Source organism: Bombus impatiens, unplaced genomic scaffold (genome assembly GCF_000188095.3).
Source record: "Bombus impatiens unplaced genomic scaffold, BIMP_2.2 scf_0033, whole genome shotgun sequence".
NCBI lineage: Eukaryota > Metazoa > Arthropoda > Insecta > Hymenoptera > Apidae > Bombus > Bombus impatiens.
In genome coordinates, this window is record NT_176452.1 from 2,272,938 (window position 1) to 2,297,980 (window position 25,043).

Here is a 25,043-nt window from a genome sequence, read left to right on the forward strand (position 1 = left end):
CAAATTTCTTTAAGAATTCGTTAACTAGTTCTACCCGGCTATGGCCGACTTTAAATTTCCATTCTCGGCAGAAAAGTAGATTTTCCCGCGCAATTATGAAACGAGCAAATCTCTCGAAACTGCAATGCACGTAATCTGTTCCTCTCGTTTTGTATAACATGCCATTGGTCGATGATTTTTTGTGTTACAAGCGTAACAGGCAAACGTGTCTTACATAGAAGAATAAGAATAGATTAATAAATCATTTAGAAATATCACGGAATGTATGAAAGTTCGAAATGGAGTTGATCACAACGATATCTCGTTACCCGAATATTTCATACCTGGTTTTAATTATTTCACTTTATTCTTGAAGCAAGCTACAGAGTAGATTAGTAAATATTCCTTAAAAATGGACTTTTAGCTATTTTTCTCGCCACTAAAATACATAATTTCAGACAAAGTAGCAGAAGTAGAACTCCATTTATTCGAACTTGGGAGATAGAAAGTCTATATACAGTGGCGGATAGAAGAAAGTTTCAAATTGATACACTATGAATCTCGGTAAATCGTGTGCTATAAGTTCTTGATCATATCGGCGACAGTCGTCTACTCTGTGTTTTATATTATTTTTATTCGTTGATCTTATCAAACATAAATTCATATTGTAAAATTATATTGTCCATTTACGCTTCGTATTTTATAAACTTTATTTCGTCCGCCATTGTACATAATCGAAACTCTATTACCTATTTACGTAACAGAAACTCACATCCGGATAAGCGAACTGAAATGGCAAAATTTAATCGGACAGATTCATCGTTGATTAACATCCACCCTTGTTTTTCAATGGGGCGTTCCATTTCAACAGTATGAAATTTTCGTAGTCGTATGAAACGATACGTAGTTTAATATACCTGGACACTAATGATACTAATTAACCAGCACGTATACATTTATGCAAACGCCAGAATCCTGTGCCAATGTTTTTTGCGCAGCCACTGTAAATCTGCTTCTAGCGTGCGTTAAATATCCAACGACGCTTAAATACTCGTATCCGAAAAGCGACAAAACCTAAAGGCAAACACGGAACCGAAATCGCGCTCGAAACCTAACATCTAAACAGCATAAACAGTATCATGGTTAAATAACGGAGGAGCGTGGCACGAATCGACCAGTCAATCCGTAGCCGCGCAAACACCAAGCAAACACGTGGACGGAGCGACGTTGAAATTTTCATGGAGCTGTGTGCAGCCGTGTTCTAGACGTGACGGCGCGGCGGCCGACGACGCGTTACGAAAATCAACGGCTCGTTAATAATAGCCCCGGCTGTGTCATGCCCGGGCAACAGACAAAGGCTCATAAATGAGGCAAAAGTATTCACAGTTTAAATCAGCGGTGGATAGAGCACGGCATTGGGCGATGTAGGGCCTCGCGCGAGCACGAGTCAAGTCGGATGTGTATACGAGGAATCGAGATATACAAGGCTGCAACAGAAGAGATGAGAGAAGAAGAGAAGAAAAGGGAAAAGAAGAGACGAGAAGAAGAAAGAGGAGAATAGCGGAGGCTGAAAGGGATCGGGGCGCGCCTGAGAATGGAGATTTAAGGGTCCGACATGGGTGTGGGTGGCTGCAGGGTTTCTGCCGATGGCGTCGTCCTCATCGTTGTCGCCGCATCGTTACATTCGCCGCCAACGTGACGCCCCTGCGCTTGTTCGAACGGGGCCCCCCTCGCGTATATACGGCCCTTCTACGTGGCATTTACATTATTCGGCCCCGACTCGAATCTAATATTATGAATCACGCGCCCTGTCCGAGCCGTGCATAATGGGGTCGTAGGTCGGCACCGCCTCGCGCGGAATTCTTCTACGCTCTGTTGTTCTCTTCGGAGGAACAGCAATGGAACAAAGGGTTCCAGACCCTTTTCAAGCGGATGAATTTTCATAATGGATAATAACACTGTTGCTTAGTTACACTTAATAACGTCGCGGACCGGACGTTTCGAGCCCGGCGACGGGAAATTCGCCGCGGAATGCCGACGATCTCGCGTAACCGCACATGCAACGGATACACCGTGCAATTCTTTCGGTCTCGGAGGTCACGAGAGAAAATCCAGAAGCGGAGACACTTTTGAACTGTTAAATACGTGGCGTTGCTAATTGCCAACGTAGATATATTTTTTCACGTGGAAGTACGAGCTTCCTTTCCGACTTGCGTTAACATTCTCCCAAGGAAGGAACAAGTATCGCATGCACGTAATATACTTTTCACAAATATTACACGTATATCTGTGTCCTTCTCTCTCCTTCGATTAACAAGTTACGATATAATCTTCTATTTAGTCGGATTACAAATTCTCGATCAAGCTGTAGAATCGAATACGAAATAGCGATAAGTGAAGAGAATATCGAGGTAGAAGGAGAGAAATTACTCGTTACGAATATAGTGGAAGATAAGGTTGGTGGAAATTTATAATTGTTATACGACAGCAAAATATCGGACGATACACAGTACGCTGAAAAACGATGAATTCTAAGGCGACCAAGCGTAGATCAGAAGCTCGATTCCACAAGAACGATACCCGTACCAAGTATGATACTCGATCAAATTCTAAAGACAATCCATTTTCTAACTTTCTGTCTGTACAATCACACGCAAAGCGAAACTGCCAATACACAAACGAAATCGATCAAACCTAAAGCCATCTTTCGTCCATAAAACATCAACGATACGAAACAGCTGCCGCGTTAACGTACATGGAGGCGAGACTGTCTCAAAAACAGCGAATAACTCAATGAAAAAGTAAGAGAAGAAGTCGGGTAGCTTTGGTAAATAAGTTTCCCCGTGTGGAAGACCGACAGTAGAATGATTTATCGCGAAGATTTAGGAACAAGAGGGGGGTAACAGAGTGAAGGCTATAACGAGACGAAAGAGGCAAAAGTGGAGGCGAAAGGAGAGGAGAAAATTTTCTTAAATTGCACTTTGTAGCTCCTGAGAGACCTTACACAGGGATTTCGACGCCCACGGCGAGGGATAACGAGGCGAGCTCGGGGTCCTCCTCCACGTGGAGGTGAGACACACACCGGTAGGTCTTTCGTAGCAATGCACAAGGCCCACAGGGACATAATTGATATCTGGGAAGAGCAAAGGAGCAGAAGAACCGAACCTGGAGATGGCTGGAACGTGGCGGAGAGCAAGAGGAAAAAATTACCTTACGAAGAGGCGACCGACACGAAACGAAGAAGGACGGAGGACCACCGAGATCGTGTCCAGAATCGCCGACTTGCCGAAACTCTGGCAAAGGCCACCTAAGCGCCGACCACGTATGCCTTTCTTCTTTTATTTCTCTTTCCACACCGATTTTCGATCCTTTTCTTTAATGGCCGGTTCAGCACTACGCAAACATCGAGTGACCACCTTCGTCCGAGCTAATTGCTAATCGCAGGTCAGCCAGCGATCCTCCTCCGGGTCCCTTTGTCTCGCACGTTCTTACGTCTTTCTCCGACCGTGCACAAACATTCATGCGTTATTTCGATAAAATACGATAGTCGAATAGACGCACCCATGTCCCGGGCACTTGTCGGAAACTTGCATATTATTTAAAACATTTTGAATGTTCATTATTAGGTTCATTAATAAAACACGATTGTAATGATTGTATTGATGTTTGGAATTTATCTGAAAACGTATAATATAATATAATAGAAGGAACGCATTTGTTAAATGTTACTAAATGTGCCAGACAGTAGCCTCATTTTGATAATTCAAATTTCAAATAGATGTCGTTTCCAAGTTTCGCAAAAATTGTATAGAAATTCTCCAATTCAGAAGCACTCTAAATCCGGACAAATTACGTTATAACATAGCGTTAACATAAAATTAATTGAATGTTAAAATTTCATTATATACCGTTTATGCATTCCCCCTTATTAATTCGTAGAACACATCCTCTTTATCCATCCCTCTCTTTCATCATGAAACCTTCTTGAAGAACTTTTCCGTGTCGATTAATTAACGAGATAAGAACGTCAAACAAATTGGACGATCCAAACGTTACGGTAGAGACTGTGTAAATCACGCGGTGGATACCTTGAAAACTCGAAATGTCGCAATAACTCGAACAATACGAAACCCCTTTGCCGCTTACGAACGTTGATATTAACGAAAAACGCGGAAACAAAGAACGCAACAGCAAATGGCGAAACAAGAACGGACAACGAGAAACGATAACAGATTGCGCGGTAATTGAAAAAGTACCGGGCGAAATTTTCAGGAAATACTGTCCCTATTCTTCTATTCTTATTGTCAGAGACTTACGTGGCGTAAAATATGTGCACCGTCAGTCGCACGACAAACAAGATTATCATGTTCGTTCGTGGTCGTGTGAAATAATAAGTATGCAAGCGTTATATAGTGCAACAAGAGGGAGAGAGGCGCATGCACGGAAATCCTGGTTACCGTCGTTCGATCCCCGGCGACCATAAATCATACTACCGTGTGGAGAATGCTTGCGATTCCGTGCTCTTGAATAATTGCGTCTACCTTTAACCACCTGCGGGTTCAATCCTATCATACTGTGTCGTCTCATCGAGGTAAAAGAATGGAATTCCTGGTATTCAACTATGGATAACAAACGCGAAGAAACCGAAAAGGTATAACCATACGCTTGCCACTGCATTTATCGTGAAAAGCGTCGTAACTACCATGCAAATAAATCTAGCCATTATGTGGAACTTATTAAGTTGTATGGTAAACGAAATGAAGGCATGATGCGGTATTTTGTCGAATAAAAATGACTGAATAGCTTGTCGATGATTGGTAGATTACTGGGAAGGTAAATTGCGTCATTTTTCTTTTACCGATTTTATTACAGGTGGTGTGATAACAAAGTTTAGAGAATATATCTGTTTGCACCAAAATTGCTATGGTACGATTATTTACGGAAGGAGCAAATTATTTAAAGCGTCGATATCCATCTATTTGTAATGCATAGATATTTGTTGTTCGAAACTATTCTTTCAGTATTGAAATTAAGTATCGAGACTATCGTTTTTGACAAAGGAAATAACTACAGAACACGTTGGACTTGAAAGGGATTCTGAGATTGAACAACAAATTCGACTATCTCAAAGGGATTTTCCTCGAAAACGAAATCTTTTTACAGAAGAAAAACGTTTGTACACCGAAGAGTAGAAAAATTTCAAAGGCTTCTTCCCCTTTGCTGAAGGTATTTGCAAAGCCCAGATTTATCGATAATCTTCAGTCCGATACATAATACAGCAGTAACCCAAGTAAACCAAAAAATTCAGACAGATGGATTAGTTTCCGACAAGGGAGATTTAATTCCTTTCAACAGCAACAAGGTAAAATAGCTGATAAAATGTATCATCTATAATGAATGCATTTGCAATAATATTGTTTAGTGTATATGATTATTATTAAAGTAAAGAACTATATGACTTCAACACTCTTTCATGTAAAAATAATTTTCATGGCTTTAGTCGATATTTATTTTATCGATGGAATATTTTCATGTTAAAGCACAGTAAAAAGAAAAAAACATAGCAAACATGCACGTAGCTAAGTTACTTTGATAAATGGCAAATTCAAAGGAAAATCGAGCAAAAAAAGAAAGCAAAATAAAGAAATATTAAACATACCGGGGTTTGTCGATTTTTGTCAATTTTATCGAGGAAAATACACAACGAGGGTTGAGATAATTTTGGAGAGCACAGTATATAGGTACGATCTTTACGGAATGTCAATACCAGCATCAGTGTACGCGGTTTAGGATCCCTTTACGTGTCGTTTAACCTATGATTTGAATCACTTCGGTTTGTACACGGACAATTTTCTGCCACTCAACGTCAGATCTGCTTACCTCCGATGGAGATCACCGAGAAAAAGGCGAGTAGGGGAAAACCGCCAAAAAGTTGTGAGCAAACTCGAACGCGAACAAAGAGCTGGCTGCCGTTGTATACCGGTGCCTTTAAACGGCAAGATTACCATTCTTTCGATATTTATCTAGCAGTTTTTCGTCGCATTCTTCCTTCTTCTCCCACCATAAGATTTTCCCTTTTTCCTCAAACCACCTCTTTGCTCTCGTTCTAGTCCCACGGAGAACGAAATTCTAGGCTGTAGCCGCATTTTTCGGATTGACAAATAAAACGGACAATGAAAAGTTCCGAGGTTTGTTCGTCGAGCAGAATAAGTCTATTTAACTGCCGTAAACCTTCCCCGCTTTTCGTTTCGTTTCATTTCGTTTCGTTTCCCTCCTGTTCGTGCGAGTCGAGCTTCCAAGAAGCTTTAGATTCGCCCTCTTTTCAGAAAAACCGATAAAAATCTGACGCGTGTATTTGAATGTCGTCTTCGATTCGCTCTCTTAAACAGATTTCGACCGTACGGGATATCTTGATGAATTGGCTGCACGGTTATAACGTACGTACTTGGAAAAAATGGAAAAGATGTGCTTTGTATGGACTTTGAAGGATTTGGAAGATTTGAAACAATAAGAAGACAACTCCGATATTCAAATTGTATTCATTGATGGAAAATATTGGAAAATATTGGTGGATATTCAAAAATGCAAGAGTTTGTTACCACGACTACTAGTCGGCTGTGATTCATTTATAACAAAAATAAAAGCTTCAAAATGTAATTTGATTTTGGGCTAGTTTCCTGTTAGTTTACTCAAATTACTGAAAAGTGATAAAATGTCTTCTTATTGTTTCAGCCTCTTCATTTGTCTCACGCGGTTGTTCACATGATTGCGATAGTTTAATATGAATTTCAAAAAATAACAAGGCAATTCTGCTCCTCCTTCGGAAAACGTGTTTTAATTTTAAACAAGCACAAATATTTTCTAACTATGTAATGTTTTATTGAAATCTGCATGCATTCACTCACCACATTCACGAAGTCCTGGAACGTCACCGCTTGAACACGTGATTCCTTTGCTCTGATAAGGAGAATATGTCGTTTATTCGGTGGTATCTCAGCCTCCCATTCGGGACTTTTTAAAGCCGCTAAAAAATCCTCCACCGGTATCTCACCAAAACCCTCGGGATCAAACTAAGGGAAAAGATTTAATTACGTTGAGACGTCGATTAAGCTGATTTTTTGCTGATAGATACTTGAACGTACCTTATCGAACAGTATTCGCCATTTCTGTAACCAAAAAGAAAATAATATCAGAATACGATACTAAGATAACTAACTAATATGCATTGGTTAATATAATTACATTAAATATGATCGAGTGTCTCTTCTAAAATATCATTTTTTTATACCACTATAAAATACAGTATACATATATAATAATTAGACTGTGGATTGTTATGCAATTTCATATTTCTATGGGCGTTGTTGCTAAGGAAATAAAATCTATATAGAGATTCTGTCTACATGAAGATTTTTAATCGGTATTTTATTTCCGATATTTTGTATATCTACTTTTGCATATTATACACGTTTGTACGCTTTTCCCAACAAGTTTCGCATAAATGCGTAAACATACACAGTCCAATAATAATAGTAACAGTAAACGTATAAATTGCCGTACGTCGTTAAGAAGTTCCCGTCTATATTCGGATTCGTCGATATCGATTTCGGAAGCAAGATCGGTATGATCGGTAACATAGCCATCGTAGTGCGCGCTATTCGCCTCGCTACGTGCATATTCTTCCTCCTCCTCGACGGTACCGGCGATAGTCGGTATCGAAGCACCGCTTGCCAGTAGCATTACCACGCGTGGCACGAGGTCACCGGATAAATCTCCTCATTCCACCCTCTTTCGTCCGTTTCCTGAAACCCAACCATATTATTGCATTTCTACCGGTACAAGTGCATTCCTACACATAAATTTTTACCAATTTCTATGATGGTATCCTTAACAGTAACATTGAAATAATATGAAGTTAAAAAACGATGATCAATAGCCGCTACTTTTTCAACATTTTAGACGAATTACAACTTAAATAAGCCATGTCGTAATACTTGATACGAGTGTTTGATATATCTTATAATTATTAATAATTATTTGAATTAATTAGGTTGTAGTATCAACTTGTTGAGATAATTATACGATGAGTATTGATTGTTCTTATACTATTCTACACATGCTTAAAATGTTGTCCTTGGAATTATCTGTACAGATACGCAACGAACTATGCACTATAATTCAGCTCGCGCGACGGTACCGTTTCCATGGCAATGCATCGTCGATAGGTCTGGCTACACACTACCTATCTACTGTATCTTGCTATTGTCCATCAAGTGCATTCAAGGTTATCGTTTCTAATTAAATGAAGCTTTCTTATCTCGCATTATACTACGAGAAAAGCTGAATTTCGCATTTAAAAAAGTGAAAAGTTCCATGTTTTAAATATCTTTCTATCAAAAAGAGATTTTCTTCTCTTGCGAAAAAATACTGTTTCATTAAAATTGAACAATGTAATATATTTAATATTATATATTATATGTAAATATAATATAAATGGTTAGAAGATATTAAAAAGAGACTTTATAATTCTATTGTAACATGTGTGTTATAAAATTCTAAAAATATTATACATGTACGTGTATTATGTCCAACGAAATGTAATATAATTATTCTTTTATTATAAATTAACGAGTTCTTAAGTAAAACGAGAAGCGTGAAGGTATTATATTTATTATTATATTTTACCACAGAAATAGGTCAGGCTATAAAGCTTCCATAATTCTATTAACGTCCCTTCCTAGGTAATCAACTTTATAGAAACATGCAATAAATAGAAAAAAATCCTCTGTATAAAGAAGTGTCCGTCAATTTACTCAAAGTAGACGAACATATAATTTATTTAGAAAAAGAGAGCAGAATTATATATCCTGATAATTCATAAATAAATTTCACACACATCTTAAATCTCTTTTCCAAATATGAACTATTTTTATTCGACTATACTTATTTAATTCACATATCATCTCACGTTGAAATTCATAACGATTAATCTGATTGAATTTAATATTGTCACTTATATATATATACTCTTTGAACAAATTCAGCGTATCATTGCCAAACAGCGAGAGGCGATAATTAATCGTTAAAATTATCAATGCAAATTACCATTCTTTTAAACGAAATATATTCGCAATTATGGAAATAATTGCCTACTTAATAAAGTTACAACGGTTCGACGAGTTTTCGATCTAAGATCTAATACGATACGTAAACCTATAACCGCGATGCAACCGAAGCGTCCACGCGTCCGCTCGTGCCACCCCCCTAGTCACTTTCCCTTTCCGCCCTCTCTCCCGCTTAACCTCGTCCCTCACCCCCAAGTCCTTTACATCCACGTTCATTCGTTACCCTCCGTTTTGGCACGGCGTCACTGAAACTCACCCACATCCACCCCTCCCTTCACCCTCCAATGTCGTCGTACCAACCCCACAAAGTCATCCTCTATTCCACTTGCTCCATCTCTTTCTACCCCCCTTCTACGCCATCTTCTAAGCGTAATTACGTCTCGCCCAAGCAGATCCGTTTCCACGAGACGCTGTTAAGGTCGACGACCTTGAAGAATATCCGACGACACATCGTCATGGACGATGCTTCTTACGTATAGCTCGGTATCTTCTTACGACCAGCCCTACCTGGCGTTAGATTACCTCGAACCCTTTCGTGATGCACGAAACACCAGGTTTACACCTTACTTCGTTTACCTTATGTATAGTTTCTATATTATATGCTATTATTTTGCGTTAACGATACTAACTAATATCGTAATAACATGTGTTAACTAATTATCGTTTCTATGTATACGTCTATATGCATGAAGGTTCGAGCAGTTGGCAATATTTTGACATCTTTATCGCGGGAAGTTTTGAAACCGTCTTATCGAGAACAGGTTGGTAATAGCATGAGCCAATATGTACTCTGTTTCAGGATGTGAATGTGTAGACTATTTCTTTGGCTGTTAACCTTTCACACGACTTCTGCGGCTATCTCAGATATATAGCACAGGCTTACTTTCACTGTTTTGTCCAGGGAATGGTTTCACACTTGATAATACGTAATACGCATGAGTGCTAATGACATTGCTGTTATAAAGAATAGAATACATTCTCCTAATACAGGAATCAACGTTTATATAATAAATGAGCAATAATAATAAAAATATATTCGTATGGTTACTTGTATAAATGTATATGCATAGTCATAACCACTATATGGGAAATCAATCGCATTGCAGTTATTTCATTGGCGAACATTGTGTTTTATTTATATATCCCTACTTCCAATAATTAAAACAGTAAAAGTGCGATATTAGTAAGACATACTGTTTACCTTTTACAACATGAATACGATGATACTGGAGTAGTATTCCATGAGTGAGTATTCACAAACGAGAAGAAGACGTTAAGTAGAAATACTGTTAGCCATAACACCATAATCTCGCGGAACATTCATTCACAACATTCACGTTTTAACAAAATCACTTACATCACATAGAAGATGTTCTATATTTTTCAAAAATTCATTCTAACTATTTCGTCGTTATAAGCACTGAGTCGAATTACTATAAACGATAATGACTTTGAAATGTTCGAATATTTACAGCAGCAAAAGTAACGCTTTGTTCACCGTTTTGGCGCCACATTGGTAGTCAATCGAGATGTAATCGAGAGTATGTAACATCGATAAAACAGTTTCAAAATCGATTGGAGATCACTAAAAATCCAAAGAGATTTCAAAGTATTTTTAAATCATGATTTCATCGAAACATGAATCTATGAAAAACAATACTCTACTGTTCCCGTATTCGTATATTCACTTCGTTATGTCAACAATTGGCACAAACAAATGGTTAATGTTTTCAGCAATGCGCGAAACGTACAATTTGAAATGGAACATGGCGGTTGGACAGAAATTTTCACGTAAGGTGTATATAGAGAGAAACGATGTTGACAGAGAACGTCGTTACAACGTAGGAAATACAGATGTAACCGCAGTGCGGAAAAGAAATCGGAAATCGAGCCGAATCGGCACACGCGTTGTCACGTTAACACGAAGACGATAGTGCAGTACGTGTGATAGTGGTGGCGGTGCCACGAGTAACTGCGGCAACGTGCGCAAAGCGCGTTCGATCGATAATACAGGTTGCCGCGGACCTGCGATAGCCAATAGAAATCAGATCACATAAGACACACGCGAGGAACACGTGGAAAGTGGAAATACGGTTGTGGTTTAACGTATCGCCAATATAACCGATGCTGTCCGCGGGAAACGCGTCACACGACTGACGAGTACTTTACCACCCTCATGGACTCCCCTTTCCACCGCCCCCTTTTTCCACCCCCTCGATTCGTTTCACCCCAGACTCGTTCGTTCAACCCCAACGTTTAAGAATATGCTGCGGATGCTTGCATCGTTATTGGCACGATACAAATTGATACCTTTTCAACAGAAGAAACTTCTCAACCTCCATATGTCCTTTCTCTTTGTAACGTCAATGTCAATACATCATCGTAAATTGTGTTTCTTCAATTATTTGTACTTTACGATGGCGTTATGTAAGATTGGTAATATGTATAAGGCACTTCCTTAATCGTTCAATATATTTATATATAAGAATATTTTTATTAATATGTATAAATAGTTATCAGGTGTTTTTGAAAATCATGCAATATTTTTGAACTATCTTACTTAATCGAAGTGTTGATTATAATATCGAGTAAAGTTATTAGAAAGAGCAAACAAATATTCGATATCTGTGACGGATATACTATACAGATATACTGTGTACTTAGGTGTAGAATCTAAAACTACTTCATCATGAAAACCAAGTTAAAATGAACGAAACAGACGACTACTTTAGAAATTGCAATAGCAGATAATAGTAAAATCTGTATTTTGTATTTAATTATTGCATACGTGTCATTATATCTAATGTTATTTCACATATAAATTGATCGTTTTGAAATAAAAATTTGTATCATAGAGATGTTCAAATATTTATAGCCCTGAATAAAATATATATTTAATCCACTAAGTATAAAATTATTTCCTGCATTCTTTATGTTGCTTAGTTTATAAAATATAACTGTATTATTTCTATTCTAAATATTAAATAATTATACCAGGTAAAGAATATTCTTCATGGATATGTTACTTACCAGGTTGTGAAATGTTCCACTTAATATTTAGATTATATGATATTAAATAGATAGTTACGAAACTTATAACATCTTATGGTCTTATTTTTAATGCTATTTAAATCCCTTAATCCGTTCAGGTGGCGCTGATGTATGTGGTTGTCTGCATTTCCCTTTCACCACTACCTATTAAGGTGGAACAAAAAGTTAGGTTATGTTAGGTTAGATTTTAGTTGACACGTATTATAAATTATTAATTTTTCAATGTAATGTGGTATGAAACGAATGCGAATGAAGAACGGAAACACAGAAACGATGTCATATCTACGTGACTGGAGGCAAGCATTGCGTGCTCCTCATGTCTACAGAGTTGCTAACAGTACATTTCGCATTCAGAGCCAATATTTGGCTTTAATTTTCCTATTACTATCTATTCCTTTGTTCCTACTTGGATTACCTCTGCTGCGCGGAGTTGTACATTCGTCGTCATCGAATCAATTTTTGTCACAGTGTAGATATTACAAGTACAATAAGACATACCCTCTGTCAGCTCCGATCAAGACATCTAAGGGTATCACTTATCGTATAGCAATAGTAAGTGATCTTGACCACAATTCCAAAAGTTTAGATAAAAAAGATGTGTGGCACAGTATTATGAAAACTGGAAGTCTCTTTTGGAATCCTAGCACAAATTTTCTTTCGGTTGTTTGGGATGATAGAAACCACATGTTAACATCATCTTTAACTTTAAAAGGACGTGGCATGGAATTGTCTGAACTGGTTACGTTTGATGGACATTTATTGTCTTTTGATGATCGTACAGGAATTATATATTTTATTGAAGGAGAAGAAGTTTATCCCTGGGTTATTTTGATGGATGGTAATGGTAAAAATTCTAAAGGTAAATCGCACGTTTGATATCATTAGGATCAATAAAATTCTATGTTGCATTTCAATTTCTATGATAATTTTAGGATTTAAATCTGAATGGGCAACTATTAAGGATGAGCATTTGTATGTTGGTAGTATGGGTAAAGAATGGACCAATCCTTCAGGAGTATTTGAACATAATAATCCCCTTTGGATAAAAGTAATAACTCCACGTGGTGAAGTTCAATCTGTGAATTGGATTTCAAACTATAAACGATTAAGACAAGCAATAAATATTGAATATCCAGGTATAAAACTATATATTTTATACACAATTTAAAGAATTTTAATTTTCATTAAAAAATGTTGTGTAATATTTCTATATAGGCTATATGATTCATGAATCAGGAGCTTGGAGCGATATACACAAAAGCTGGTTTTTTTTGCCAAGGAGATGTTGTCACCAGCGCTATAACGAAACTAAAGATGAAACAATGAGTTGCAATATCTTACTAACTGCAGATGAAAATTTTGTAGATATCAAGGTATTTTTCTATTCTTGGTTATAGAGTTAATGTTTAAATTAAGGAATATAAAAACGTTAATAATATTTTATTTTCAGGTTACCAAAGTTGGTAATTTAGTACCAATCAGAGGTTTCTCAAGTTTCAAATTTTTACCAGGCTCTCAAGATACGATTATCATTGCCCTTAAAACTGAAGAATATCAAGGACAGACAGCTACGTATATTATGGCATTTACAATTGATGGAAACATCATGATGCCTGAAACTAAAGTGATAGATAAAAAATTCGAAGGTCTTGAATTCATATGACATTCCACTTAAGAATATTCATACTAAATTTAAACGATGTAAATAAATGTACAGAGATTTTATAGTTCCATATTACCGTTATACAACATGTAATGACTGTGTAAACTATTTTACACAGTTCCTGTTCAGTTGAACCTTTTATTTTACACAGCTTTACTCTATCACCAGTATTGTTCTTTTTCAAAATATACTTTTATTTTCATAATAATGGCAACACATTTACTGTATACTACTAAATGCGTCAATTGTAAATATAATGTACATACGAATGTACAATACTTATTATAACAATACTTATTATAAAATGAAACGGAATGTTACGTATAATTGAACTCGACGAGATATAGAGATTATGAAATAGAATTAGGAATTTAATGCTTTGTTTTATACATTGACCATTACAAGTGCAATAGAATGGAACGTTCCAATCTATTTTATTTCATTTCTATTCCCGTACCTCTTCTGCCTCTTAAAGTTATTATGATAAAACTTTTGTTTAATACTGTAATGCGCCTTCAGGGTCGTAATATACATAGTCTAAAATCAATATCTATATATGAAAATGCAAGGTGGTGGCAGCACCATTGCGCTATACTGACAGATACTTTAGTCAACTTGTGGCACCGTAGGTAGAAAGCTCTGTTTAATAAACGTCACGTTTCAATTATTTTCTTAAAGACATAAATTATTTTTTCAATCCTTTTTGCTTAGAATATTGGTGATAATGTGCAGTCTCGTATAACTATCTTTGAAACCTGAGGAAACACCGAACAAAATCTTGCACGCATTGCACTTCTATTAACATTATTTATACAGTAAAAAGGAATGTAAATTCATTAATAGAAAGAATGGTAAAAAAGCGCGTAAAGTAAATCTTAAGGACTAGAAATTCAAACTAAAGATTTCGAAGTGCCGAGCGAATATTTAAATTGACTTTGCAAGTAAACACTCGAAATATTCACGACTAACTACTGCACGAGTTTATTTTTTCCCCATATGTTCTTCATATGGGGCAATTTCCTTACATAACATCTGCAATCAGCGTGAATCTCCCAAACACATAAAACATTTACGATGCGACCGTGTAATGTCATCCAGTTCCAGTTTTTCGAAGAAGCATTCAAGATGCGATTATGATGAAGATTTCCAGTTCTAATATTTCCCACGCGCGATGCATTTCAACGAGGAAAGTAAGCATGCAGGAAGGAAGAATATTTTGTATACTTATACACGGTAATATAGTAGTACCGCGCCTAACAGTGCCGTGACGCAAATTCGTCGACAACTGTACATATTAGTGTTGTTTCGAATTACTGAATTGTACTAATATTGAGAAGAGCATTAAAGGAGTACCGCTATCGTGCTGTTTACCCAAGAAAAGCGGAAACATTCGTTTTAACGGCCGCAGAAATGTTTCTTATTTGACGCACACGCGACATTCGCGACGAGCATATTCCTTATCGGTCCGATTTACGAAAATATAGTTGACTCAGAACAAACAAATTTCGTTCACCTGAAAAAAGAATTATGGCTACAAAATCAAACGGCACGAAGGAGTGGAATACCGCTAGAATGGGTATTTCTCTGCTGTTGAATAACAAAACGGAGGAAGCGGAAGCCCTATTTACCGGACACCCGCATAGTTTTCACATGAAAGCAGGTCGCTGTTTTGTCTTATTCATGGTATGTAAATAATACATCGCAACTGTTTTACTTCACTGTAGAAATTGATAAAAAATTATTCGAGATTGATTTCAGTTAAGCTTTGATTGAAGAACAAAGGAATTAGGGAATAATTCTCTTAAGATATTAAGTGTAAGGGAGAATCTTTTTAAAGTAAAGTTTGTTACATTATTGTTACGAAGACTTATTGCTAGTAACGTAAAAATAGTCTGGATAACGTATCGCGTGCTAGCTTGCACGTTTTTATTGACCGCAATCCTATTTCGAACAATCTTAATAAGAGCCCATGATGTACGCTCTCGATATAGGAACAGGAAGGAATAATCGTCGAATAAATTTTTAGAATGCACTGATGACCTTTGAGAACGATAAGCTTCAGCAGGCTATGCTACTGCTGAAGGATATGGAAAGGGAATGCGCGAGTGACATAGGATGGTTAAAGTCTATGAAGAGTAAAGTCTTCAAAGCAGAAGAAACAGGCGTAATTATTATCTTCTAATTAAAGTTTTTTAATAAATTTCATTTGTATTAACACGTTCGTTGTATTCTTTAACGCAAGACTAGATTTTTATATTGTATAAGAGTTATTTGTTAGCATATATATAATGAAAGTCGGGTTAGCAGTGAACGTGATGAAACAATGTAAAAAGATTCATAAATACAGCTAGCGAGGAGATGTTAATAGGGAAATAAATGTTTTAGAAGGACTACGTGAATAAATTGGAGAGGCAAATAGTTCTCGCAGACTCGCAAGTTTGTTCGGCGATATTAACGTTACTACAACAAGAACTCACTGGTTACGTACGTGGTGGTTGGATGTTACGTAAAGCTTGGCGAGTTTATCAGCATGCACACTCACAAATCTTGCAGTTATATCAGCGCACATTTGGTTCTAATCCATCGGGTATGTAATTGTATCGAACTATTGAGGAATGTTGTCAATCTATGCTGTGATCAATAGCACGTGCTCAAGCCGATTATAATGTTATTTAAGTTAAATAAAAATAAGAATGACACTGTTTAATATGCAATTGTATTGTAATTTCATTCCGAAGAAAAGGTGGCTGAATTAAGGCAAAAGACACAGGATTCAGATCATTTTGATAAGAATATATAGATAGCAAATACTAGCAAATATTATTTTAGAAATAAGTAAATACTTGTTGAAGTCCTCTAAAAACCTTTTTCTCATCAGAATATTTATTCTGATCTTCCGTTTGCGAGAGGAAAGATCCGAAATGATTAAATCAAGAATATTTTTCGTTTGATATCAGAATGAATAAGACTAATATAAAAAGGGAAATTTTTCGTAATTTTGGTTTGAATAGGATTCGACACAAGATGCAGCACTCCTTCGTGTAATGGCTCCTCTTACTCACTGCAAAGTCCACATAGTCCAGGTTCCTCGGAATGGTCTATACCATCTTGCAACGGTTCAACAAACAACCCGACACCGATCTCATCCCCCTCAGGTCTGCGAAGCTCTCTATCAATGTTCTTCTCGCTCACTGGCATCACGTCCGAACAACAGACACCGTAATTGTTGTTTCTTCTTACAAACATTTCTCGATCCTCGTCGTGGAACCCTTGCCTTTCTCTTTTACCTGTACACGAAGTAAAATAACAGTGAATCTTTTTTTCTTTTTTGCTTTTGTTAAGCATATACATTAGGGTTACTCTTTCAAACAACAAACAAATTTTGTGAATGACAGCACATTCTTATACTTGAATCGTTGTTTAACCCTTTCAGTGGTACTATCATTTATCTAGGTTTCAGAGAATATCATTGTCAATCGAAACTTATCAGAGAATATGAAATATCAAGAAAAGAAATTTTCCACGACTTACTAAACAAACCTTACTTAATTAAATACTTACAATTCTAAGAAATGTTTACCGTTGAAAGAGTTAAGATCCGATTATCGATACACTGAACGAAAAGCTAAACGATGTGTGCGCATTGGTGACTCAATTTTTTTGAGAATATTGTGTCTTTTTGTAACGAATTGGCGCTTTCCCCTTTAAAATTGACAGAAGTGGAAAAGTGACGTGTTTTGCAGCTTCGTTGAACCATCTGAGGTCTCCCGGTTGATGTCAGCGGTTAGTTTTGGTTATGGGATTTATCAACTCTGTGTCAGTTTATTGCCGCCTTCTCTTCTAAAAGTGATTCACTTTTTGGGCTTCGAGGGCGACAGAGAAGCAGGAATCACTGCGCTCATGTATGCACGGCTTAGCGAAGATATGCGTGCTCCTCTTGCCACGTGAGTTTAGAGATAATATACATATTATGTACAGGGTGACTCGTGTAACTCGACATGATATTTTTTATGAGATTGTATAGGGCTTTACGATAAATTCAAAAAGTATATTACATGATATTTTTATCAAAAATCAATACTAAGTTTACGGTACACTGTGCAAGTTGTTCAAACTGCACACCGTCCTTCGCAATACAACATTCTACTCTTCTGTAAAAGTCTAAATGAGTAAAATAAATTTTGTAAATCTAAATAATTCTATCTTTCTGAAATGTATCAACGAGCAAGATATTATTCCCACTAGTATCTATAAAAACATCATGCAGTATGCTTTTATATGAAAAAGCAACATAATATGGTCCAGATGACCTTAATTTCATTATAAAAGCAAAGTATTTTCGGACTTTTTTTACGGTCATTTGTAGCACGCTTGACATCATCTATGCACGGTTCAAAACATTTTTTGTTACATTGTTAAATGGCAGAAAGATAGTGGGCCGCGTTACGTGAAACGTTCTTTAACTCTATATATATATAGATAGATATAGATACATATGAATATATATATATATATATATATGTATATATATATTCATATGTATATATATTTCGTTTATACGATGAGATATTAATTTATCAATTTTCCGTCCGCCTTAGCTTATCCCTACTCTGGTACCACACAATTGCACGTCCATTTTTTGCCCTTGATGGAAGCAATCTACGGGCTGGTGTAAATGCCGCGAAACAATTAATCGCGGAGTGTCATTCAGAATTTAGCAATTCGGCGCTCTTTCTATTTTTCGCTGGTCGAATAGAGAGGCTCGAGGTAAGGATGCATTTATGATCATCTCAACACTTTTCCGTCTTCTCAATATGCCAACGTTATGTACCATGAATAAATATTTTTAAAAATTACTTTGATATAACTTATCTTCTTCGCTATTTATTATTTATGATATAATTTAATATTGAATTAATTCTGTCTTACAATCTTTCCTACTTCCTTAATATTTTATTATTACTTTCGATAAGTATTACTATTTCTTAAAATTACATTAATGTAATCAACGTTTTTGCTATTTATGATTTATAACTTACGTAAAATTAATTTCGTTTCACAGTCAAACGTAAATGGTGCTCTGCAAGCATACGCGAAGGCTGTCGAAGCTTCGAGTCAAAGAGAGATCAAATTATTGTGCCTACACGAGGTGGCCTGGTGTCATCTGATTCGTTTAAGTTACGAAGAAGCTTACCGATCTTTGACACAATTGCATCAACAATCCAGGTGGTCGGTGAGCTTCTACGATTATTTAGCAACCGGTATAAGATATTTTTTTCTCCTTATTACCTTTGCCATCTTTCATTTCGGTTACATCTTTAAATATTTCTTCTCAGTCTGTTGCGGGGCGATTGGTAAATTCGATATCGTGGCCTCGTCTTATCGAAAGGTCCACCATTGTGACAATCGAATGAGTAAAGAGACTCAATTGGGTTTGTTCGTCTTGCGTCGAACTCCTAAACTTGTGGATCTGAAAACTGGCCAGCCTTATACCGTTTTGTACTACAGACTGCTCGTGTATGAATTATTGTATTTGTGGAACGCGATGCCATCGTGTTCTGTGGACTCGTTGCAAGGAATACTTTTAGGTAATAAGAAATGCATTCTTTTGAAAAATTAATTTAGAAATAATATATTATTAATGATATGATAGCATAATATTTTACATTATTACATGGTTGAATAACGTTTTAATACATATTTCTTTGTAAGCTTTTAAACCTACTAATCATTTGATAATTTATTAATAATTATTCTTTTGACAATTAAATTGTTAGAATGCAAAGACAATCTTTCGGACGAACCGATGGTTGGATTGGCCAACTTGATTGAAGGAGCAGCCTATTTCTGTCTCGGTGATACTCAAGCAGCGATTGAAAGTTACAGAAATTGTCTAAAGCGTCGTTATCCGATCAACGATGCGTATGATCAACATGTTAGCGCATTTGCACTCTACGAGCTTGGCACTGCGCTGTGCAGTATCAATGTAAATGATAAACATTTGAATAAACGCTCAAATAGATTCTAAAATTAATTTCGTTTAAAATTTTGTTCTCTAGGTATTAACGCTATTTCATGTATATTTTATTTCAGAATGTCGAAGAAGGAAAGATGTTCCTTTCGAGGGCGCAAAACCAGTACAAGGACTACGATTTCGAGAGCCGCCTCAATGTACGAATACACACAAGCTTACACAATTTTAACTGACGAAAAGTGAAAATCGAACGGTTACGTCTTCATCTGCTACAGAATTTACCTATGGAATCTAAAGTGCGATAACGATCAGGCATCGTCTTATCCTATAAAAATTCCGTCTATATCGATTTAAATCGGAAAGTTTATCTATGTACATCGACGATCAGAACTGAAGAAACTCGTTCCTGTAAAATAGTTGTTCTAGAGTACAATAAAATCGTTACAAAGGTGATCGTTCATTACTCTCTGTAATACATAGAAATCGTAATAAAATTTAACCGTACGAATGCAGAAAATATCCCATTGTTAAATACGATGTATATAGATAAATTTATCCATGCTGTTGTTACGTGTATATACATGTATGTATATTAGAACTACATGACATATGCGAAGAAGGAAGAAACAAGGAATGCCAAGTTATAGAATACCTTTATTGTTTCTAATTAAATATAGAAGGTAATAATAACGAACAGTTTAACAGTCCAAGTTGTTACATTAAAAATGGACATTCCATATTTTTCTCCCTTATTCTTTATATACTTATACAAATACGCTGCAAAAACATACCTCCATAAATTAATGTTAAGAATAAATATTATAATATTATTGTTGCTTTACGAAGTTTCTACTGTATTTATTCCGTTACTTACGTATCTTATCAGAAAATTATTATGTATTTACAGAAATTCGTTAATATTAGACAATACGTTGTATTATATATGTATACGTCTTATTATTTTATCGATGTTACAGTTGCTAGAATAACATGTATAAAATTGTTAATCGAATTACAACATATGGTATGTTTTCTATCTGAATATTTTAAAATTTTGTAATGAAACTTGCATAAGCAATGTCCATTTGTCGACTTGTACAATGTACGAGCATACTTGAAAAACGTAGATGTGTACAGTCAGAAAACTAATTGATAAAATTTATCGAGATCCGACGTATGCTATATTACGAATAAAATTATTTCGTTTGAAAACATATCTCCGTTAAATATTTATTGCGAAGATACTCTATATCTTTATAGAGTGTGCTTACCTACATAAAATGTATAGAAAAGCAGACTTCAATTTAGCTAAAAAGATAATAAGATCAATCTAAGATAGAATTATCGTAATTAATTTTTCATATTATATCATATTATATTATATTAATTTTTTATATTAGGAAACAATTAGCAAATATTCTTCAAATAACTGTTCCAAACATCTGAGATCTCGCTCGTCGTTTTAATCGTTCTGAAGTTTGTTTTGAAATCTACTAAACGGAATTTAGCAATTAGACAAGTTGAAGGAACTTTGACAAAATTACAAGAGGTTTGTTCAGGCCCTTCAAAAGATCAAACCTGTGATTATGAGTACGATCCGATGAACGTTCGAAACACGTACTGCTGTGCAAATGGAGGAACCTGTCCAGCTGCTATATTGAATTCCTCTCGCCAATCTCCTTGGTACTGTAAATTCATCAAACCATTTGTATTTTGCATTATTACGTCGTTATTAGGTACGTCGATCTATGGTTAACTTGCAAATTTCAAAATTTTTAAGTAATTCGTAACTGGACGATTTGGAAAAGAAAAACGTTCTACGTAGAAAGCTTCGTATCCAATTCCTTAAAAATACTAAATGTTTCGAGATCAATTGGACGAATATTAAACGATTTCTATGTTGAGGGATATTTACTGTAATGTTTTCCATTTCTGAAAAATGTACAATTACTATATAGATCTAAATTAGAATGTAAATTCCAGTTACGAATTTGAAATGTTAATACGTTTCGTACCATATTGTCCATATAAATTAGTAACAACTTAAAATTTTATTATATTTTGTACTCTAACGTCGAAATATAGCAGACACGAAACTGAAATAAAATCTATGATATTTTCAATCTTTTTTCTAGTTTAACGATGTAGAGAACATTTTCAAGATTTGATGTTAGATAATTCTCGAAATTTTTTTATTTCTCATACAGCGGAACGTATTAACGATTTTATGCTTAGCAAAATTTTAGAATAAACGAAAAATGAAATAATTTCGGATAAAATGCTTCGTGTTGAACGTTTCAGCTATGTCCGTGTCTCATTTGTGCGACAAATACTCAGCCAGTACGACGTTCAAGATAATCAGATCCGACTTGGTGAATCTGCGAACGCATTTGAATACCCTTTCGGTAATTACTGTACCGTTGTCTTGTTCGACAATTAAACGATATTAAATCACGATTTTAAACGTCGTTCGCTTAGATGGAAGTAAAGAACGTAATGGAAACGCGAGACGATTTAAAGAGTAAGTTGAAAGAGATTGGATACGTGATACCAAAAATGTCTGAGGCCATTCTCTATTTAAGAAACGAAGTGTCCGAGGGTAAAAAAGATATGATGTATCGATTACAGCATACACGTTATTCTTTTCCGGGATAGTTATAGACATTGGTTTATTTGAAATAGGAATGGAACAGCATACGAAAACATTGTTGAAGGTTATGTCCCCAGAAACTGTCCGAGAATTGGTAAAGAGCGAACTGCAAACGTACGACGCTGACAAAACCGGAAGGACAGATTACGCGCTCGGAACTTCAGGTTTTAAATGGAAAAAATATATTTTCTTTATTTTAAATTATTTCATTATCTGTCTGTTTCGCTGAAGATATTATGGAAATTGTCATAGGCGGAGCAATCCTCTCGACGAGAAAGACAGAAACGTACTCGGCTGGTGCACCGGTACTGAAACTTTTTGGGATACCAATTTGTCAGCAACAAAACACACCTCACGCTATAATTCAGGTTACTGAATATTACTTTTTAATAATTCATTTATCGTGAAATACGAATAACAATTATAAATAAATCGCTATTCCTGAAAAGGATAAAAAATGAAATTAATATTTCCTTTGAAATACATCGATCGATTTTCATTATATAGACTAGTGTTCTTCCGGGTGAGTGTTGGGCATTTAAAGGCAGCAGTGGAAGCGTTGTTATACAGTTACTCGGTTTTGTACATGTGTCTGGAGTAAGTCTGGAACATATTCCACAGTCGATTTCTCCTACAGGGGAAACGAGCACCGCTCCAAAACAATTTTCTATTCTGGTAAATTTCGGAAATTTAATGTACCGTAATTTAGAATATCGTAAACGAGACAGATATACGTTGCATATTTGCAGGGTTTAACCAGCGTAGATGATACAAATTCTTTCTTTTTTGGTGAATTCACGTACGATAATACTGGTCCTCCTGTACAATATTTCGAAGTTCAGGTAAAGTAAAGTTTACCGATATACATTTTATAAAACATATATTATCACTTGTAATTTACAGAACAAACCAAAGAAAGCATACGAAATAATCGAATTAAAGGTTCATTCCAATAGTGGTAACAATGAATACACCTGCATCTACAGAATAAGGGTTCACGGTACCCTAAGTAAAAAGAGTAGGTAATTTTCCCTTAAATAATTATTTAATGATCGAAAGAAGAAATTTTGGGATGGTATTTGCGACCAAAGGGACTTGGCTAGATGAGAATTCCAAGAGATTATCGACGTAGTGTAATTGTTAATATAATATCGATTTCGATAAGATTTTCGTATGTAAGGTATTATATATACTTTATTATATAGTAAATAAAGACATATATAATTTTCATATTGTTATCCTTCTTCTTTTTCTCATTTTTAACGAAATAGAGCGTAATTCTAATAATTTAATTAATTAATAAGAGTTAATAATTGTGAGATAAATATAACGTACAAATACTGTTTTGATCATAAACTGTCATGCGATATATGTAAATAAAAACAATTTTAAATCGGAAACTAATACCACAGGAGTACGAAGCGTGAATTTAGTTTTACCTTGTAAGAAATATTAAAATTATAGAAATGATTACTGTAATAAATTGTGGGTGTCCCGTGAGCACCTGGGTCATCCTGAAGGACAGCGGGAGACCGCGGCAGCTCCTCCATGTCCCCCAACTTGGGAGGACGGCCTCGATGCCTCGATGTTTGCCACCCTCGTTGATCAGCTGAGACCGCTACCGGTCTCACGCATTCTCCTTGACGGTTGCCATATCGTCTGGGGCCGTCTGCTCGGCCACGTTCTCCCCGGGGTCCAGCGCTCTTATGCGGGAGTATCTTCGCTTGAGTACCAACGTCCAGATCTCCGACGGGGTATAACATTTAACCAATTAATAAATAACATTTAAAACATTAATTAACAATCAAACCATTAATTAGCAACGTTTAAACCATTACTTAAGAACAATTAAAGCATTAATTTATAATATTTAAGCCATTACTTAATAACAATTATACTATAAATTTATAATCCAACCAATAATTAGCAACATTTAAGCAACTAATTAATAACAATTAAGCTATTAATTCATAACAATTGAAACATAAATTAACAACATTTAAAACATTAATTTATAATAATAAAACCGTTCTTCGAGGAATCAATAAGTCTCTCGCTAATAGCCTAATAGATCCTTTGATAGATATAACGAAGAAATACCTAACCGCGATTGCAGCCAATTAGTTCATATTATTCGCTACATAATTAATCTGTATCACGTACAGCGATGTAGGAGGTATTGAAGAAAAAAGCTATTTAATGTTACAACTATAACGAGTAAATTTGCTCGTTTAACTTGAAAGGAATTAAAAGAGAACCTGATTTTTAAGTAAGTATTAAATAAAAATTTGAAATATCGCAGTGATGTAGATGTTATTGAAGAAAAAAGAACATTTTATTTTATAATTAACACAAGTAAATGAACGAATATCGATAATATAATATAATGCTTAATATGAATTTTATCTGTCTCATTGCTTAATATCTTAACTTATTTCACAGTAACGACATCGACTGCCGTTAAGCTTTTTCCCCCTTTTTGTTCAAACTAATTGATAGTCGAAAACTAGTATTAAAGAAGTGTGAATTTACTCTTAGTTTGCAGAAACTATTGAAATGATAAAAATGGATATCGTATTAAATCGTTGAAGTCGCCAATTT

At 35.6% G+C, this 25,043-nt stretch overlaps 3 protein-coding genes across 5 annotated transcripts in view; 2 read left to right on the forward strand and 1 right to left on the reverse strand.

Annotated features, from left to right (window-relative positions):
- LOC100740080 (protein rhomboid) overlaps positions 1–12,224 on the reverse strand; it is a 512,585-nt gene extending 500,361 nt beyond the window's left edge. The window contains exons 1-4 of one of the 2 annotated variants that reach the window (XM_033321884.1): positions 12,135–12,224; positions 7,540–7,781; positions 7,122–7,145; positions 6,885–7,049 (exon numbers count right to left, since the gene is read on the reverse strand). In XM_033321884.1, the coding sequence (XP_033177775.1) occupies positions 6,885–7,049; positions 7,122–7,145; positions 7,540–7,719 (369 nt within the window). In that variant the 5' untranslated portion in view covers positions 7,720–7,781; positions 12,135–12,224. Of the gene's footprint in view, positions 1–6,884; positions 7,050–7,121; positions 7,146–7,539; positions 7,782–10,305; positions 11,516–12,134 lie in introns of those variants that run through there. The other variant, XM_003485005.4, reaches the window with a different exon arrangement.
- A 27-nt stretch (positions 12,225–12,251) lies between these two features.
- On the forward strand, positions 12,252–14,234 carry LOC100748276 (soluble calcium-activated nucleotidase 1). 2 transcript variants are annotated; one of them, XM_033321891.1, is made up of 4 exons: positions 12,252–13,014; positions 13,088–13,291; positions 13,392–13,528; positions 13,606–14,234. In XM_033321891.1, exons 1-4 carry the CDS (start codon positions 12,390–12,392, stop codon positions 13,816–13,818), a joined length of 1,179 nt encoding a protein of 392 aa, XP_033177782.1. In that variant the 5' UTR covers positions 12,252–12,389; the 3' UTR covers positions 13,819–14,234. The 2 variants fall into 2 exon arrangements, with proteins under 2 accessions (XP_033177782.1, XP_012243218.1); XM_012387795.3 differs by having other exon boundaries at positions 12,253–13,014; positions 13,371–13,528.
- Positions 14,235–14,380: 146 nt separating this feature from the next.
- Positions 14,381–23,670, forward strand: LOC100748392 (tetratricopeptide repeat protein 39C). Its single transcript, XM_033321894.1, has 16 exons — positions 14,381–15,501; positions 15,845–15,982; positions 16,204–16,405; positions 16,830–17,037; positions 17,562–17,762; positions 18,417–18,585; positions 18,881–19,079; positions 19,155–19,406; positions 21,352–21,528; positions 22,094–22,197; positions 22,271–22,391; positions 22,475–22,606; positions 22,695–22,810; positions 22,950–23,117; positions 23,192–23,284; positions 23,346–23,670. Exons 1-16 carry the CDS (start codon positions 15,346–15,348, stop codon positions 23,466–23,468), a joined length of 2,559 nt encoding a protein of 852 aa, XP_033177785.1. The 5' UTR covers positions 14,381–15,345; the 3' UTR covers positions 23,469–23,670.
- The last annotated feature ends 1,373 nt before the right edge of the window (positions 23,671–25,043 follow it).